At 38.3% G+C, this 18,689-nt stretch overlaps 1 protein-coding gene across 48 annotated transcripts in view; it reads left to right on the plus strand.

The window, feature by feature from the left end:
• RIMS1 (regulating synaptic membrane exocytosis 1) overlaps nt 1-13,447 on the plus strand; it is a 607,640-nt gene extending 594,193 nt beyond the window's left edge. For all 48 annotated transcript variants that reach the window (XR_015132287.1, XM_086316267.1, XM_086316269.1 and 45 more), the window contains 5 exons: nt 424-562; nt 4,785-4,897; nt 8,390-8,491; nt 9,067-9,206; nt 11,164-13,447. Coding sequence is in view for 47 of the 48 variants with exons in the window: in XM_086316267.1 (XP_086172393.1) it covers nt 424-562; nt 4,785-4,897; nt 8,390-8,491; nt 9,067-9,206; nt 11,164-11,382 (713 nt within the window). In the remaining variant the exon portion in view is untranslated. The remainder of the gene's footprint in view (nt 1-423; nt 563-4,784; nt 4,898-8,389; nt 8,492-9,066; nt 9,207-11,163) is intronic.
• Nucleotides 13,448-18,689: the final 5,242 nt, after the last annotated feature.

An 18,689-nucleotide genomic window follows, 5' to 3' on the forward strand; every position in this document is an offset into this window, starting at 1 on the left:
TCCATGCTGGGTTCCAAGTGCCTCTTCTGTAGACATTCCCAGTCATTCAGATCTGTCTCCATGCAGTTGGAACCTTCCAGATTAGAAGAAACCTGTTAGCTTCCACAGAACAGTTCAGTGCAAAATCCAGTTTTTCACTGAAGCTGACGACTTGAGCAGCCACAATTCAGGGATGCATTTTGGCTCACTGGGAGTCAGGTGGTCTCTGAAACTGGGCAGTGGTCTGCCTTCTACTGCTGCCTCCTTAGCCAGAGCATCCTGTAGCAAAGAGATCAATTTATCAGAGTATTCTCTTAGACATTATTTTTGTGAGTAAAACTTGAATTATTGCATAATTAACGATTGTACTTGCAGAGTCCATATCCAGGGAAACTGTCTGGAAAAAGAAAGAAACTTAGAGTTGCTTTTACTCTCTCCTGCCAGAGTCAGGCCACAAGAAGTTGAAAAGCACCATCCAGAGAAGCACTGAGACAGGAATGGCAGCTGAGATGAGGAAGATGGTGAGGCAGCCAAGCCGGGAGTCCACGGACGGCAGCATCAACAGCTACAGCTCCGAGGGAAAGTAAGTGGATCAGCACATGCACGAGGCCTGGAGCCGAGGGTCCCGAGTCACAGGGAGGGTAACAAGGCCCCCATTACCCTGCAATTGCTTTGTACAACTGGGAGTTCAACCACCCACTTTAAACAGCCTGACCTTTTAGGATACAGACACAGACACACCTCCGCCCCTGGTCACTCAGACCTCTCAAAGGGATGAGGAACTGGCGGCTTAACATGGATAAACTGGTTTTTTGTTATCCAGAAAGGCTCAGAAAAGTCCATGACCAGAGGCTTATGGTAGAAATGCCACATTTACTGGCTTCTTTCACATGGGAAATTCGTCATCTGGCCCAGTTGCCAAAATCTGAATTAGAACATAGAAGTATGAAGCTAATTGTCCATATTCCTGCTTTTCTCCAAACTATTTTGGGATTCAAGTTGTTGGAAGTCTAACATTCTTATAATAGCAACTTATTTTTCTTATTTTTAAAACATCACCATTTCATTTTCACCTTAGGAAAAATGCCCAGGATCTACCTACTTAGTTATTTTTCTGATGAAAGCATTTTCATTAATCTTGAAATTGATTAACTGGGGAAAAATATAACTAGATTTTTGTTTTTTTTTTTACTTGGTGTGATTTTTTTATACAAAATCTACATTTTTCTTATGCTTGAGAATTTTTCTGGTGAAACTGAAATAATGGTTTTACTGATTGATAGTTTGATAGTTGACAGGTTACTGAGGTGATAGATTTTACAAATAATTAAGTATTATCCTGCAATGGGTTACTTGGGGATTTACCGTGTACAAGTTTTCTATAATTATGTATTACCATGCAAATATCTTTTACCCATTCATTATTAATAATTTATTTTATTTTACTGGCATTTTTAATTTGGTTCAGAAAATAAAATAAATTCTGCCAAGTTAATGTTCATGATATTGTTTCCCATTCCTGAAAGTAGTGAGTCCCTTTATTTGATCCAATGATGGGTATGCATTCTCCCAGCAAGATACAGCCAGGAACAAAAATCAGAAGGCATGAAGTTTAGGAGTTAAGTTTGCTGACAAAATACCAATATTTGTTGAAGTATTATGAAGCAATGAGCAAATAAAAAACTGGAGACACTGTTTTCTGATATAAAAATCAAGTGTAGATTGGAATTAACAAATACACTCCTATATATAGATAGATAGATAATAACTAATAGGAACCTAGAGTATAGCACAAGGAACTCTACTCAACTGTCTGTAATGGCCTATGGGGAAAAGGATATTAAAGAGGGTGGACATATGTCTATTTCCAGATACATATAACCAATTCACTTTGCTCTACAGCAGAAACTAACACAGCATTGTAAATCAACTATACTCCAATAAAATTTTTTTAATTGACAAATCTAGTAATACTTCCACCATGGATAAGCCACTTAATGTCTCACGGATTTATTTTATGGTCTCTGGATAGAATAATAATCGATGCTCTGTCGAATCCCTTTGATTATGAACAAATAATATGTATGAAAGCGCATGGTTGATGTTGTTCGGGCGCTCAGTCGAGTTTAACTCTTTGCATCCCCACGGACAGCAGCATGCCAGGCTTCCCTGTGCTTCACTACCACACTGGAAAAAATCGACCCTTATACAAAATTGTTATTCCAAAAAATTACATATTGAAGTTTAACTATGTGAACAGCCTGGTTCTTGTTACCCTGGACACATCAGGTAACAAGAGCACAGTCCCTGCTCTGGGCAAAGATATAGCCTGGGGCTTCAGTCAGGCATGATGAGAAACAGACAAACGTTTTTGCATTTAATTTAAATTAAATTAAACGTATTTGCATTTAAATACAAATCTCATATATGACATATAAATGTATTCAAGACGTTAATTCATTCAAAACTGAAAAAATTAAGCATTTTGTTTTGTAATAAGAATCTGTTTTCAAATAATATTTATTCAATATTACAAATTAGAGATACCAAGAGAACATTTCATGCAAAGATGGGCACAATAAAGGACAGAAATGCTATGGACCTAACAGAAGCAGAAGATATTAAGAAAAGGTGGCATAAATACACAGAACTGTAAAAAAGATCTTCATGAGCCAGATAACCACAATGCTGTGATCACTCAGCTAGAGCCACGTCCTGGAATGCAAAGTCAAGTGGGCATTAGGAAGCATCACTGTGAACAAAGCTAGTGGAGGTGATGGAATTCCAGATGAGCTATTTCAGATCCTAAAAGATGATGCCATGAAAGTGCAGCACTCAGTATGCCAGCAAATTTGGAAAAGTCAGCAGTGGCCACAGGACTGGATAAGGTCAGTTTTCATTCCAATCCCAAAGAAAGGCAATGCCAAAGAATGCTCAAATTACCACACAGTTGCGCTCACCTCACATGCTAGCAAAGTAATGCTCAAAATTCTCCAAGCCAGGCTTCCACAGAACATGAACCGTGAACTTCCAGGTGTTCAAGCTGGATTTAGAAAACGCACAGGACCCAGAGATCAAATTGCCAACATCCATTGGATCATCGAAAAAGCAAGAGAGTTCCAGAAAAATATGTATTTCTGCTTTATTGACTATGCCAAAGTCTTTGGCTGTGTGGATCACAACAAACTGTGGAAAATTCTGAAAAATATGGGAATACCAGACCACCTGACCTGCCTCCTGAGAAAACTGTATGCACGTCAGGAAGCAACAGTTAGAACTGGACATGGAACAACAGACTGGTTCCAAATCGGGAAAGGCTATATATTGTGACCTTGCTTATTTAACTTCTATGCAGAGTACATCCTGTGAAATGCTGGGCTGGATGAAGCACAAGCTGGAATCAAGATTTCCAGGGAAATATCAATAACCTCAGATATGCAGATGATACCACACTTATGGCAGAAAGCAAAGAGGAACTAAAGAGCCTCTTGATGAAAGTGAAAGAGGAGAGTGAAAATGTTGGCTTAAAGCTCAACATACTGAAAACAAAGATCATTGCATCTGGTCCCATCACTTCATGGCAAATAGATGCGGAAACGATGGAAACGGTGAAAGATTTTATTTTGGGGGGCTCCAGAATCAGTGCAGATGGTGAATGCAGCCATGAAATTAAAAGACGCTTGTTCCTTGGAAGGGAAGTTATGACCAACCTAGACAGCATATTAAAAAACAGAGACATTACTTTGCCAACAAAAGTCTGTCTAGACAAAGTTATGGTTTTTCCAGTAGTCATGTATGGATGTGAGAGTTAGACTATAAAGAAAGCTGAGTGCCAAAGAAATGATGCTTTTGAACTGTGGTGTTGGAGAACACTCTTGAGAGTCCCTTGGACTGCATGATGATCAAATCAGTCAATCCTAATGGAAATCAGTCTTGAATATTCATTAGAAGGACTGATGCTGAAGCTGACATTCCAATACTTAGACCAGCTGACGCAAAGAACTGACTCCTTAGAAAAGACCCTGATGCTGCGTAGATTGAAGGCCGGAGGAGAAGGGAATGACAGAGGATGAGATGGTTGGATGGCATCACCAACTCAATGGACATGAGTTTGAGCAAACTCTGAGAGTTGGTGATAGATAGGGAGGCCTGGCATGCTGCAGTCCATTGGGTTGCAAAGAGTCAGACACAACTGAGTGACTGAACTGAACTGAATATTGCAAAATAATATTTATTTAAGAAATTGTTAAATGTTTCTTAAAATTTAGCACTTTAATGTTACTTAATGCTTGTGAGCAACTATTTAAGTAGATCATGACATAAAATATCACATCTTATATCTTATGTTAGTCATACATTTATGTAGGGACTTGTAAAATGTGCCCCAAACTTACTACATTAAAAACTTTAATTAAGCCCTCCTCAGCATCAGATCTTCTTTTTTATTTTATATTGGAGTAGAGTTGATTAACAATATTGTGTTAGTTTCAGGTGAATGGGAGGGAGGGATATACTGGGAGTTCAGGATCGACATGTACACTCTGCTGTGTTTAAAGTGGATAACCAACAAGTACCTACTGTGTAGCACAGGGAACTCTGCTGAATATTCTGTAAATTGATAGGGTAGATCTTTTCTTGTTCAGCACTGAGCCTCATATGCTTGGTTCAGAGGAAATGCAAAGAATCAGTAAGTAAACCAGTTACCCAAGTACTGTTTGATTCATGTTCAGAACTGTATTCTAATGGAAAGTAATGAAAAGAGTTCTAGGAGATCTAATGTTTTGTTTTTGTCCTTTTGCCAATAGTTTAATATTTCCTGGAGTGAGACTAGGCGCAGATAGTCAATTCAGTGATTTTCTTGATGGATTGGGACCAGCCCAGCTTGTTGGCCGCCAAACCCTTGCTACCCCTGCAATGGGTAAGAATAATTTTTCCTGAAAGAAAATGAGTGTTTCACGGTTGACAAGATTATTTAAAGTAGCATAATAGCATTGATAATACAAGTGAGAAGAATACTTTATCTCAACTGCTGCTGGTTTCAAATGACTATTCTAAGTTCTAATGCATTTTTCTAACTTGATACATATTTCCAATGCATTTTCCTAACTTTGCTGACAAAGGTCTGTATAGTCAAAGCTATGGTTTTTCCAGTAGTCATGTACGAATGTGAGAGCTGGAACGTAAAAAAGTTCCAGAAAACTGAGCACCAAAAATTAATGCCTTCAAACTGTGGTGCTGGAGAAGACTCGTGAGAGTCCCTTGGATATCTAGGAGATCAAACCAGTCCATCCTAAAGGAAATCAACCCTGAATATTCATTGGAAGGACTGGTGCTGAAGCTGAAGTTCCAATACATTGGCCATCTGATGTGAAAAGATCCTGAAAAGATCACTGGAAAAGATCCTGATTCTGGGAAGGATGGAGGGCAAGAGAAGGGGTGACAGAGGATGAGATGGTTGGATGGCATTACTGACTCAATGGATATGAGCTTGAACAAACTCAGCGAGATAGTGAAGGACAGGGAAGTCTGGTGTGCTGCAGTTAGTTCATGGGATCTCAGAGTTGAACACGACTAAACAACAGCAACAACTTGACACGTAATGGAAAATGAATAAAGTTCGTCACATATCTTTGAATTATCGAAATTCTGTCAATGTAATGTCTACAGTATATCCAAATGTAGGAGAAGGGTAGCACGTTATAGCATGGAAAAATCAATAGATCAGTTGATCAAGAATGTTGGTGTGAGTGTATTGTTATGCAGAAAAATTCATGAAATTGCCTCCCTACTTCAGAACTCAAAAAAGTAGTATTTTGGAGTCAACTGTAAAAGAGACACAGGAGGTGAAGAAAGACATTAATAAATCCTGAAAACACTTAATGTTTCTATACTCTTGGAGTGAGAAAGAATTTCCAAACCAAAGCCAGATAAATCAAAAAACTTCTACTAACAAAAATACCATAAATGAAGATTATAAGAAGTGATAAATGGAGAAAATTATATGTAACATGTGCAATAAATATCTTCCTGAAAGGCATGAGATTCTAGCTTGAAAGGACCCACAGAGTAGTCAGCAAAATCATGAGAATATTTCAAACACAAAAACAATATTATGTCATTTTATAGTACCAGATATTGATAGAAAATCCCATAGCTTTCCTAAGACGCAAAATAATTGTATCCAAACTATTAAAAATCTGATTCTCACTGGACTCTTCAGTAGTAATAGTGGAATCCAGAAGATGAGCACTGTCTTCAAAATTCTGATTAACAATTTATTTCCAACATGGAGTACAATAGCCAGCCAAGTCATCTAGTAAATCTGAGGCTAGAACTAACATATGTGCAGACACAAAGGGCCTCAAAACACTTTCCTAATACTCAGCATCATTCAGAAACCTGTTGGAGGACGTGCTTCAACAAAATGAACTAAGTGAACTTAAAAATTGTGAACTAAAAAGGAGGAGCATGAAATTCAGTAAATTAATGCTTTTGTACAAGAGAGAAATGGATAGGATGCCCAGAATAAGTGAAGGAAAATCTAAGAAAACAGCTACTGCTTTAAAAGCAACCTGTCCAAATTGCAGCCTGTCAGATTCTTAAGCTAAATCTATAGAAAACCTAGTGTGTTTGATTTTGTAGAAGAACTAGACAAGCAGGACAGAGTGAGGGGTTGAATTAGCATAAAAATACATAAAAATGTAAGCAAGTATTAAGTGGGCGTAGAGAAAAGGAAGAGTGTCCAGGAAATGAGAAGTAATCACAATATTCCATTGTACTTAACTACAATATTGCATAATCATAATATAAATATTAATATTGGGAGAACAGCATGACAGAAAATGTCAAGTGTATACAGGGGACAGGAAGACAGAGAAAGCAAAAGTAGAGGTGAATAATATCTATTACTGAAAAAAGGAAGGTATCTTATGAATATGATATTTAGAGATAGGGATGCAAATGCCAAAAAGTAAAAAAAAAATAAAAATAAAAAGTTAAAATATTGCAAATTTTGAAAGCAGTGACTTTTGAAAGGGAAGAAGTTGAGAGAGAGACTAGGAATATTTTATACTAATAACAAGGCTTAGAGAACAGTTTGACTCTTTAAACTGTGTTGTGTATGTGATTAAAAGGAAAAAGCCTGAGAGTCCCCAGGAGCTAAGGTTTAAAACAAGAATTATTATAAAATTAATGAACAATCCAGAACCACAACATTGATCACTAGATGAGGCAAATAAGAAGAATTCACAAGTGAATTCTTTCTCACAGCTGAGAAAATTAAGATGATTCAACCAACTAAAACCAACTGAGAAATAAGTATATTTAATATTTTGGAGGATAAAGTATCATGTAATTCAGAAAAAGTTTGGCATCTTATAAAAATGGATAAAGGGCATGAACAGGGAATACAAAAGAAGAAATAAAAATTGAAAATATTTGCAAATATGTTCAATCTCCCTAATAACCAAAGAAATACTAACTATAACTTATGGAACATCAGACTGGCAAAAAAGTAGACATATTGCTCTTAATGTTATTAGTGGGCTGTGGAAATGGGAAGACAGATTTTTTTCTGATCACAGTGTACCATTCTGAAGGATAGTTGGCAGTATGCATGAAATTATTGAATGTCCCTTCAATTAGACCTAATGATTACAAATCTGGGAATTTATGTTTAAGAAATAATTGATCATGGGTGTAAAAATTCTTCATGAAGCTGTTGTTTCTAGTGTTGTTTAATGACAACAATATAGATAAGCTATATTTCCATCCACAGGGATCTGGTTAAATAGGTAATAACATTCCTATTCCATGGTTCATATGGTCAGTAAATTGAGGGTGTATGGTCATGAAAGAGGTTAGATAAATTGATAGAGGCAGGTGGGTAGATAGATGTATAGATAGAGTGATGGAGAGAGAGAGATGGATTAATAGAGGATAGATGAGATAGGCTTATAGCCAGAGAGAGAAAAAAAGATAGGAATGAAGGAAGGAACTAACAAATTGTGAAATTGCTAGGGTATTTATCAAGATATTAATGGAGATTTTTGCTAAATAATGGAAATGCAGATAATTGTACTTTTTATTAAGTATTTCATATACTCAACATAAAGGATAAGAAACCTTAGGGTACAGAATTTCTTAAATACTTCAGTGTTGTTACAGTTAAGCAATTTATAAACTAGTACGAGACTCTCATAAGTTGAATGAGTACCAGAAAAATGAAGAGAAACATTCAAATCCTGATTTGGATGTAGGGAAAAAAAGTGGGGTTGGGGGCTCTAAGTATTAGTTTTTTTATGAGGATCATGAGGATCATAATTTGGAGTCTGTTATGACCTTTTTTTTTTTTTTTTTTTAAACTGAATGCAACTGCAAAGAAGCTGACACATTTTGCTTCTGCTGGCAGGTGATATACAGATAGGAATGGAGGATAAAAAGGGCCAGTTAGAAGTTGAAGTGATTCGAGCACGAAGCCTCACGCAGAAACCCGGCTCCAAATCCACACCTGGTAAGACGCAGAATTAACTGTTCATATGAGAGTCTTCCGTGGACAGAAGCTCAAAACGTGTTGTATTTGAATTGCACACGCTCCATGTTGCATTATCTGTCCTTTGTATAACAGTGGATCTGGGTTTTCCTTGCACAATTACTCTGTTGAAAGTATTAGGAAAAGTCTTGTGTTAAGACAAATTTAGTTATGATGGCTTCTTAGCTCGTGTCAATTATTTTTGTCTGCCCATGTACAAAGGCAGCATAAAAGTTCAGTTCTAATCGTAACAAGGATAAGCTTTTAGATAGAAAATGAGTTTTAAAATATAAGTCTATGTTGTATTGCCAGCCATAAGCCAAATAAGTCAGAATCTTATCATAACTTTGCACACTTGAAATGAGGAAAATTATGTTAGTAGTAACATATGGGTTTTAAGGGGTAGCGTTCATGGAGCACTGAAGACTTCAAATGATTTAAATAATCAATGGAAAGCTTTTAGTAAGCATCTCTACTTCTCTAAGGAAGCATTTGCTAATAAAATCAATTTAATTTGAAGGATTAACTTGTTATCTGTTAATGTTACCTTTGTTCAGCTCCTTATGTCAAAGTGTATCTTTTGGAGAATGGGGCCTGCATAGCCAAGAAGAAGACAAGAATTGCACGAAAGACCCTTGACCCTTTGTACCAACAGTCCCTGGTTTTTGATGAAAGTCCACAGGGTAAAGTCCTTCAGGTCAGTCCTAGCTGGTTTGTCTTTTTACACTGTAACAGGCCTACTGTCTACACCAACACTGAAGAGGTGGGCAAACAGAAAGATAATAAATTCCAAATTATTAATTTACAGTATAAGTGATATGTGGTTGTAAAATATCTCTAGGTTCCAATGGAGAACAAGATATTTATTTTCACTCTCCTTTTCTCCCTTCTCTCATCCTTTCCTTGTACTTTTGCCCTACTTTGCACCCCTTTCGTCTTCTAGATGTTAGATAAGTAGACCAGATGTTTAGACGAGATAGATAGAAGGATGGAGAGATAGGTAGATAGACAGATATATAAATACATAGACTAGATGGATGGAAAAATGTATGCATGGGTGGGTAGACAGGTAGATGGATGGATAGATAGATAATTAGGGCAACCAATGTTAGTAATAGTTTAGTGAGCAAGACATGATGCAAAGAGGAAGAAAGGAAAGGAAGCAAATATTCATGACTGGTTGAGTGTCCGTTTCACTGTTAGCTGCTTCCACATGTTATCTTTTCTAAATATTTTGACCACCACTGCCCTGCCCCCAGCTTTTTTTTTTTTTGGCTTTTCATTTGCATTTCTATAGCTACTAATAAGATTAAACAAATTGTTCATATGTAATTGACCATTTGGGTTTTCTCTTGTGTGAAAAATTAACCGTTTTACCTGATACTGTTTTGAGCTTGTTGAAGTTTTTTTTGTTTGTTTGTTTGTTTTAAGCTGTTCTGGATACTGGTATTTTGTTATTTACATGAATTACACACACATTAGTCCTACTGTGAGTTTTCTTTCACCAAACTCTTTACATCTTTTGATGAACAGAAGTTCTCAATTTAAATATACTTTTTAAAAAACCACTTTTATGTTGTTTATGCTTTTTTTCTGACTTAGTTTTTAAAAAATCCTTCTTTATACCTTATTTATTAGGTATAATCCTTCTTTATTTTTATCCTTCTTTATAAATATATTGGGTATAAATAACCTGAAAGTTATAAATATATTATTTTCATAAAGTTTTATTATTTTGGTTTATGTTGTGAAGTAGGGTCCAAGTTTATTTTTCCTGTTTCTATAATTATTTGTCCAGAAATTATTTATTGAAAAGCCCTTGTTTTACACCCATTCTATAATATCAGCTTAGTCATAGACCATTTCACTATCTGCATTGTCCCCTTTTGAAAGATTATGTCTGAGAAATACAGGCATTAAATGATTTGGCAAGGTTACTCAGTAAATTGAAAAACAGATTTGCCACCCCTGCCTCTGTAAAACAGGTGAGTGAGTTCATTTGGGAACCTCTACAGAGCCTGGAGTAAGTGTAATGGGAATCTTACCTGACACCACAAGAGTTGGTTTTGGTGTCAGATTGTTCTGTCAGTTCACTGACTTATTAATCTTCTGATCAAGTCAAAACTGTCAGGCAAGTCCTCAAAAGGCACCAGCTTATAATTATTGTTCAGTCTGTCCCTTCAGTAACAAGTTTATAATATAAAAGAACTGTAATGAATATTCTCATTCTTTTTGCACATTCCACCATGCACACACTCCATGGTACCAGAAGTTGGGTTATCTTGCCCTCCTAGCTTGCACAAAATTTAATCTGTATATCTCTGTGGTCCTGCCCATTGCTCACTAGACAATAGTTGCTAAAGAAGGTTTTGAATTGATAAGTAAATAAGCTTCCCTGTTTGTTTTTAACATGGTTTATATAGACAGTACCCCTCATGGACTAGGAAAATATAGTATGTATTCCATCAAATCAAAAAATCATGATGAAGTGTCTCAGGGTACCTGAATATTTTTAATTATTAAGTCTCCTTGGTCTTAGTTTTATTCACTTCACCTCCTTCCCTGTCTGGCTCAGTTTTACAGACCAGTTTGCTCTCAGCTCTTCGTGTGTGAAGGAGAGGAGCTCAAGTTTACTGCACTCTCTGTTTCTGCAGGTGATTGTCTGGGGGGACTATGGCAGAATGGACCACAAATGCTTCATGGGGGTGGCTCAGATCTTGTTGGAGGAACTCGATCTTTCCAGCATGGTCATCGGCTGGTACAAGCTGTTCCCACCGTCATCACTGGTCGACCCCACGCTCACCCCTCTGACCCGCCGGGCTTCCCAGTCATCTCTGGAAAGTTCCACTGGGCCCCCCTGCATCCGGTCCTAATGAACTCACACCACTAAGACTCTACCTTCAGGATAATAATCTGAACCAGATATTTCATGAGCATTGTTGGAGACAGACAATCAACCTGTGTTTTGCCTGTAGTCGTTTTTCAATAATATGTCCCAATCGTTGTTTAAAACCTGGCTTCACATGACAGAACAAGGCAGTCTATCAAATACAGGAAGAGTCAACGTGCTAGAGAATCACTGATGCTTCTAACAAATGAAAGAAAGGAAACTGCAAATTCACACACACGCGCGCACATGCACACACCAAACTGAACCAACTGGAAACTGTCACTCTTGTGAAAAGCTGTATTTCATGTGTTTTTTGCACAAACCACAAGGAGTGTTATTTCCCTGGTGTTTAAGTTTTGTTTGTGTGTTGTTTGTTGATTTCAGTTGATTTCAGATTTGTTTTGATTTAATTCGGTTTTCACTGCATTTGTTGTTTCTACCCGTTTTCGGCTGTGTCATGACAGGGCTCGTGATGTTTACAGAGACCCTTCCTTTCTTTTTCCAAAAGCACCAAAAAAAAAGGGCTGAAGCAGTCTCTGTAGCATCTCTGCAGAGTGTTCACCATGAGACAAAGTGAGGCCAATGAGGGCCTCACTAACTTTGCGTTATGATTCTTCAAGTTCTTATGAGAAACCCAGAAAATGAAAGTGATCTTCTGAAAACAAATAATCACAGAATCACTGTTTTGAATGGAGCTCATGTCTGTCTGTGTTCTAAATCATTAATTTATGTTTTCCATTGTTTTGCATGGAAGACTTTTACAGAACTGAGTCTGCAGCGAATGCTGGGAACTAACCTAAATGCATCGTTGTACCTTGGAAACACTCCTTGTAATGCCTTTTCCTTCCTGACATCCAAAATAAAAGCAAGTATATGCTCATGTGTACAAACCATATGTTTGACTTCCCAAAATGGTGACTAGAAATGGATTTGAGCCTCAGACACTTTGAATGATGCCCAGGCTCCTTGGCCACATCTCAGTGTAGACTTAGTACCCGTCCTGGCAAGAACATGGTATGGGCTATTAATATTCCACTGGAAATTTCATTTGAAATATTCTGCACTAAACTAATGATTTTTATCAAATTTTAGTTTACATTTCTTTGAAATTGATGCAAGCACAATGCTTGTTTTTTTTAATGCAAAGTATCTTACTTTGGGGTGGGGGAAATAAAACAAAGTCCAGTTCAATTTGCATTTTCTTCATCTGAGTTTTTCTTGGCCTTGAATTCCCTTGTGACCTTCTGTATCTGTGCTAACAACTGCAGACTCTGCAGGTGCATCAAGACCTTCTCCCTCCTTTTATGAGTCCCTCCACTTTTGTGACTCCACAAATAGAGCAGCATGACTTGGAACTGTTCAAAGCTGCATGCACGTTTTATTAAAAAAAAAAAAAAAAGGATGAAAAAAAAGAAAGGAAAAAAGAAAAGAAACAAAAGGTTATTTAATAATGTATGTTAGTTCCACATAGGCCAGCTTGTATGTTGCATGTACTTGTACAGTTTGCTTGTTAATTACTCTACTGAAATAACCAAGAAATCTAAGCCATCCATTTTTGTTATAGACATTTTGCAAGTTTTAGCCAGACTCCATCTGTGAGTCTGATGTGAAATGTCTGTAGATGGACTTTATTTTTTACCCTCTGGAAAATGTGATGTAGTATGGACCAAATTCCTTCTAATAAATATTTTGGTGTAGATTCCTCCTGTGGGGCTGTAACACATGTAGACACTGTGTACACATAGGTTTTAATCCATAGACATACTGCCTGCACCAAGTGAATTATTTATTATTTACACATGCCAGAATGACCTGCCCATTGTTCCCAGGGCACAGATTGACCACGGGTCACCATGCTGAGCAGGAAGGACTGAAGCATTGGTGTACTTCTGCTAGATACTGTTCTGTCTTAGTGGCCAACAATCAACTGATTCCAATTGGGTAGTATCTTTCTATTTGACCACTTGTCTTAACACTTCCCTGTGCTTTTAAATGAACTTCCAACTCATGTATGTAAACATGTTTAATAAAATTTACTTTTCATGTCAGTCTACAGCCATCTGTGTTCTGTGTTGTGCCAGATACTCATTGTGGGTTCCACTGGGCAAGAGGGGAGCTGGATTGCGGGAAGGGAGGTGGGATTTGTCATCTGCTGGGGGCACTTGACTTGTCACTGCACGGTGTGTGTCTTCATCTCCAGCCCAAAGGGTACTTTGCATCACATACAATTTTTTACTCTGTCAGCCTGTCTAAGTGAGCACATGAGTTTACTTCTGAAAAGTGGCATTACTGGAAACAATAAATCTCAGTAAGAATCAAATGGAAGATTGTTTTTCTGCTGCTCTTTAAGTATGCTGTTGTCCAACTGCCTAATCATTTCAAGCGTGTGATATGTCAAAATATCAATTCCTGCACCTGTTACCAAAGCATCTGGTTCCTCCTTCCATTGGTTCCTTCTGGTCCCCCGACTGACTCATAGAAACTTGCCTTAGGGTTGATCAACTTAAACCAAACAATATGTTATATCATCTCCAACAGAATCTTTGAGAATAAATATATCTTCAAAGATAATAGCTGAGTCTCCAAAAGTAGTATGTTAAATAAAATTTGTTGGCTTTATTACTTCAACTTTATGACATTTTCTTTTCTTCCCCAAAAGTGTGTTCATATATGATGCCAAACCTGGCCTCTGTACACCAACACTGAATTAAAATTTGAAGACAAGAGTTTGGGTGAAGAAGAAAACATATCTTTATTGCTTTACTGGGCAAAGGGGGACACAGTGGGCTAATGCACTCAAAACTGTGTGTCCCCTCCTGCAGGGGCTAGTGAGGAGTATTCAAGTGTTCAAGGAGCAGAGCATGATCAGCTTATGGACAATGTTCTGATTCGTTGGTGGTGAGGGAAGAGGGAGTCAGGACTATCAACCTTCCGGTTCCAACTGGCCTGATATCTTTGTGCCTGTGGGCAGCATGAAGTTAACTTCTCCTACCTGGTGGGAGTTTCAGTATCTGCAAGACAGCTCAAAGATACTGTTCTGTGTATCTCTTGAGGCCGAATCAGGACCCTGCCCCAAAGCTGCACTATTGTTTCTCGACTGCTCCTCCCTTGTCTCCACACCCCCTCCCTTCCCTGGTTAGTAATTGTTTGAACCCGACCTTTGGAGCTCTGGGAAGGTCATGGAGGCTGAATGAAGCCTGTTTCCTACCATTAACCAGGGATGCAGAAAGGCTTTTGTGCCCAGGAGCTCCACAGAGTCACGCTTAGTTCCATACATTTCATCACTGTCACCCTCATGACACTTGGTGAGCATTAATTTCGTGTTGCATTCCTGTAAGATAATTGCTGCGATCTAGTGTCCACCTTCTAGGAACCCTTAAAATTTTACAGAACACACTGGCTTTAACTTTGTAAATCAAAGTAAACACAACTAAATCAAAATCAAATTGGAGACAATCAGTTGTTTAGAGTGTTTTAAACAGTTGACTGAATTTTACCCTACTGAGTCAGCCAGTTGTTTGGTCTACAAGACATGAAATTATCTGTGAGGCTGGGTCAACAGGAGACAAAAACAACTGATCAGTTCATTTCAAAACAACCTGTCAGAGCACAGCTGTCTAATGGCCCTACAGCACATCACTGGGGGTGGGAGGGGGCACTTCGGCCACTGAAAGAGGATGCAGCTGAATGTGGTTCAAGAATTCTTTGTCTGGACAGGCACAGAAGCAGAAATCAATCTTCAAGTCATATAGGATTGCATGGTGTTATGATTTCAGGGCCTGCATGATGGAGCGGAATTAACTAGAAGGGTGACCATTTTGCTAAATCTTCAGGATTTCTTGCTGACTTTGACAAGTTAATTTCTGGAAATCTCAGCCTGAAATATGTGATCTGATTTTACTTAACCAACAGTGTTAAGAACTTTGTTGGGTACTAGATATTAAGTACTTGGGATATAAAAGCAAAACAGATACTATCTTCAAGGAACCCCATGTCTACTGAGAGTAATCATTACCTAAAGAAATAATTGCAATGATACATGCTTGATTTGCATGCAAAGGGCTATGGGTTGCAGTTAATTTTCCCAATAGCCTGTGAGTTAAGTACTCTTATGACTCCTACATCCCATAAAGGATCTGCAGCATGGAGCAGTTAAGCTGCAGGTCAAAGTTGCAGTGCAGGTTTAGTGATGGAGCTGGAATACCCACCAAGGTCTCGCTATCTTCAGAGCCTGCCTTCTCAGCACTTGGCATCTTCCCTCAGTGCTCACAGCTGAGCTCAACCTTCACATACGACGAGTCCACAAAATGGGGAAGAACTCCAACCCAAATTCATCTCTCCACTCAAGGCAAGGGTAAACGAATGAACAAAGTAGTCTTTGAGCCCCAGACTGATCCTTTCAAGGCAACACTGTCTTGGGTACCCCTCCCCATCTGTCCCCAGACACGATGTAATAACTGTAGTTCTTACAGTTCTTCATCAGTCACAAAATTTTGCATCTTAGGGTTGAATCCACCCATGGAGCTATTGAGTCTTCCCAGTCATCCCATGCACTCTCTTAAGTTATTTGCTTCCAAAGCATATTCAATGATCATCATTGAGATGTAGAGTGCCCTCTCCCCAGAAGCTCCCAGAGGTCATCCCTCCACTCTGCAGCCCCCACACTTGACTTGTACTGCCACCCCAATTCCCCTCCAATACTTATCAACAGGGCACAAGAGATGCCAAGTCTTCATATCTGAGTACAAAGCAGACGTGAGCAAATCATGGGTACCATGTAATGACGTTTTTAGTAGTTGGTCCCATGCAGGTTTACTCTAAGTTCCTATCTTGGGACAAAGTCTTAGAAGTCATGGTTTTGGCTATTTTGTTCTGTTTGAATCACCACAAAGAGATGCTCTGAGGTCACAGTATACAATTACTACTCAAATTTGTTCCTTTCTCCCATCATCTTCCAAAATGTGAAATATTAGCACACACACACACACACACACACACACACCATACGTGTGTGTGAGATGATCTCTTATATTTTGGATTAGGTCTTCATCATCAGGAGAACCTTTCACTACTACCTAGATCCGTCAGTTTTATCCCTCCCTAAAATGATCATTTCAGTCCTGCCTCCAATACCTCACCTACTGCTTATTCATCACCCCTGTGGAAGGCTTCCAGATCAAAACACAACATATCCACATTCATTTGAATTTCATATAAACAATGAGTAATTAAAAATCATCTTAAAATTAGTTTTATCAGCCATTCAAAATCAACTTGGCATCCTGTATTTTTATTGGGTAAATATGGCCATTCTATCCCTGTGGTGGGTGGTTTGTGCCCCTACCACTTTGCTGAAATGCAGACACATCCAACAGCATTTTCTCAGCATAGTTATTGACCCCTCCTCTGCATCGCCTATTGAGAACTTCCTTCTTGGAAGTTTTTCTCTCCTCTACTTATTGTTCTCATCCTCCACCTTGAAGACTGGATTATGTATCCAATTCCTCACTCCTTTTGAAAGGATCACACACTCAGACCTGTTGCCATGTTGTTTTGCACCCCCTCACAATATAACAGGATGACAATCTACATCCCTTTGCCACTGACATGGGAATGACCAGGTGACTAGCTTATCATTTTTAAATGCATTTTATTGAAGTATAGTTGATTTATGATGTGTTAATTTCTGCTGTATAGAAAAATGATTCAGTTTTACATATATAGCTATAAAGATACAGATATAGTAGTAGTGGTATTTATCGCTCAGTCACATCTGACTCTTTGTGACCCCATGGACTGTAGCTCATGACGGTCCTCTGTCCATGGGATTCTCCAGGCAAGACTACTAGAGTGAGTTGCCATTTCCTTCCCCTAGGGATCTTCCTGAGCCAGGAATCAAACCCAACTCTCCTGCATTGCAGACAGATTCTTTACTGTCTTAGCTACAGGGAAGCCATAAATATTTAGATATAGGTATATTCTTTTTCATATTCTTTTCCATTATGTTTTATCTCAGGATATTGAATATATTTCCCTGTGCTGTATAGTGGGACTTGGCTGTTTATCTGTCCTATATTTACTAGCTTACATCTGCTAATCCCAATTTCTCAATCATGCACTGCCACCTCACTTGGTAACCACAAGTTTTTTCTCTATGTCTGTGAGTCTGTTTCTGTTTTGTAGATATGTTCATCTGTGCCATATTTTAGATTCCACATATAAGTGATATCATATGGTATTTTTCTTTCTTTATCTGATTTACTTCACTCAGTATGATAATTTCTAGGTCTATTCATGATGTTACAAATGGCATCATCTCATTTCTTTTTCATGGCCGAGTAGTACATATATGTATATATCTGTGTGTGTGTATACGTGTGTGTGCGTACATATCTTCTTTATCTATTCATTTATCGATGGACATTTAGGTTGCTTCCATACAAACAACTTGCTCCTGGGCTGGTTGATGAGCTGGTTAGTACCTAACAGGAAGAATTAGTGCTGTGACACAGCAAATGCAATTCTCCATGGAAAGGCCTCCCTGCAGGTTGGCACTGCTCATTCAACCTGGTCCTGGAATGAACTTTGTGTAGAGCAGACCTGCATCCACCTCCCAGACTGAAGCAGAGCTGCTCCATACCTGTGCACAATAAAAAATGTTTTGGTAGCCACAAAGACTTGGAAGTTATTTGTTATGCAGCCTCATTACAGGCTTGAGTAACACGTGAACCAAGATCATCCAGATGTACAAGCTGGATTTAGAAAAGGCAGAGGAACCTGAGGTTAATTACCAACATCCACTGCATCATAGAAAAACATCTACTTCTGCTTCATTGACTAAGCTAAAACCTTTGACTGTGTAGATCACAACAAACTGTGGAAAATTCTGAAACAGATGGATACCAGACCACCTTACCTACATCCTAAGAAACTTGTATGCAGGTCAGGAAGCAACAGTTAGAAATCAACATGGAACAACGTACTGGTTCAAAATTGGGAAAGGAGCACATCAAGGCTATATATTGTCACCCTGTTTATTTAACTTCTGTGCAGAGTACAGCATGTGAAATATGGGCCTGGATTAAGCACAAGCTGGAATCAAGAGTGCTGGGAGAAATATCAATAATCTCAAATATGCAGATGACACCACCCTTATGGCAGAAAGTGAAGAAGAACTAAAGAGCCTCTTGATGAAAGTGAAAGAGGAGAGTGAAAAGTTGGCTTAATGCTCAACATTCAAAGGAATAAGATCATGGCATCTGGTCCCATCACTTCATGGCAAACAGATGG

This window comes from Bos grunniens, chromosome 9, assembly GCF_055505025.1.
Source record: "Bos grunniens cultivar Pamir isolate PY7600 chromosome 9, Bosgru_T2T1.0, whole genome shotgun sequence".
NCBI lineage: Eukaryota > Metazoa > Chordata > Mammalia > Artiodactyla > Bovidae > Bos > Bos grunniens.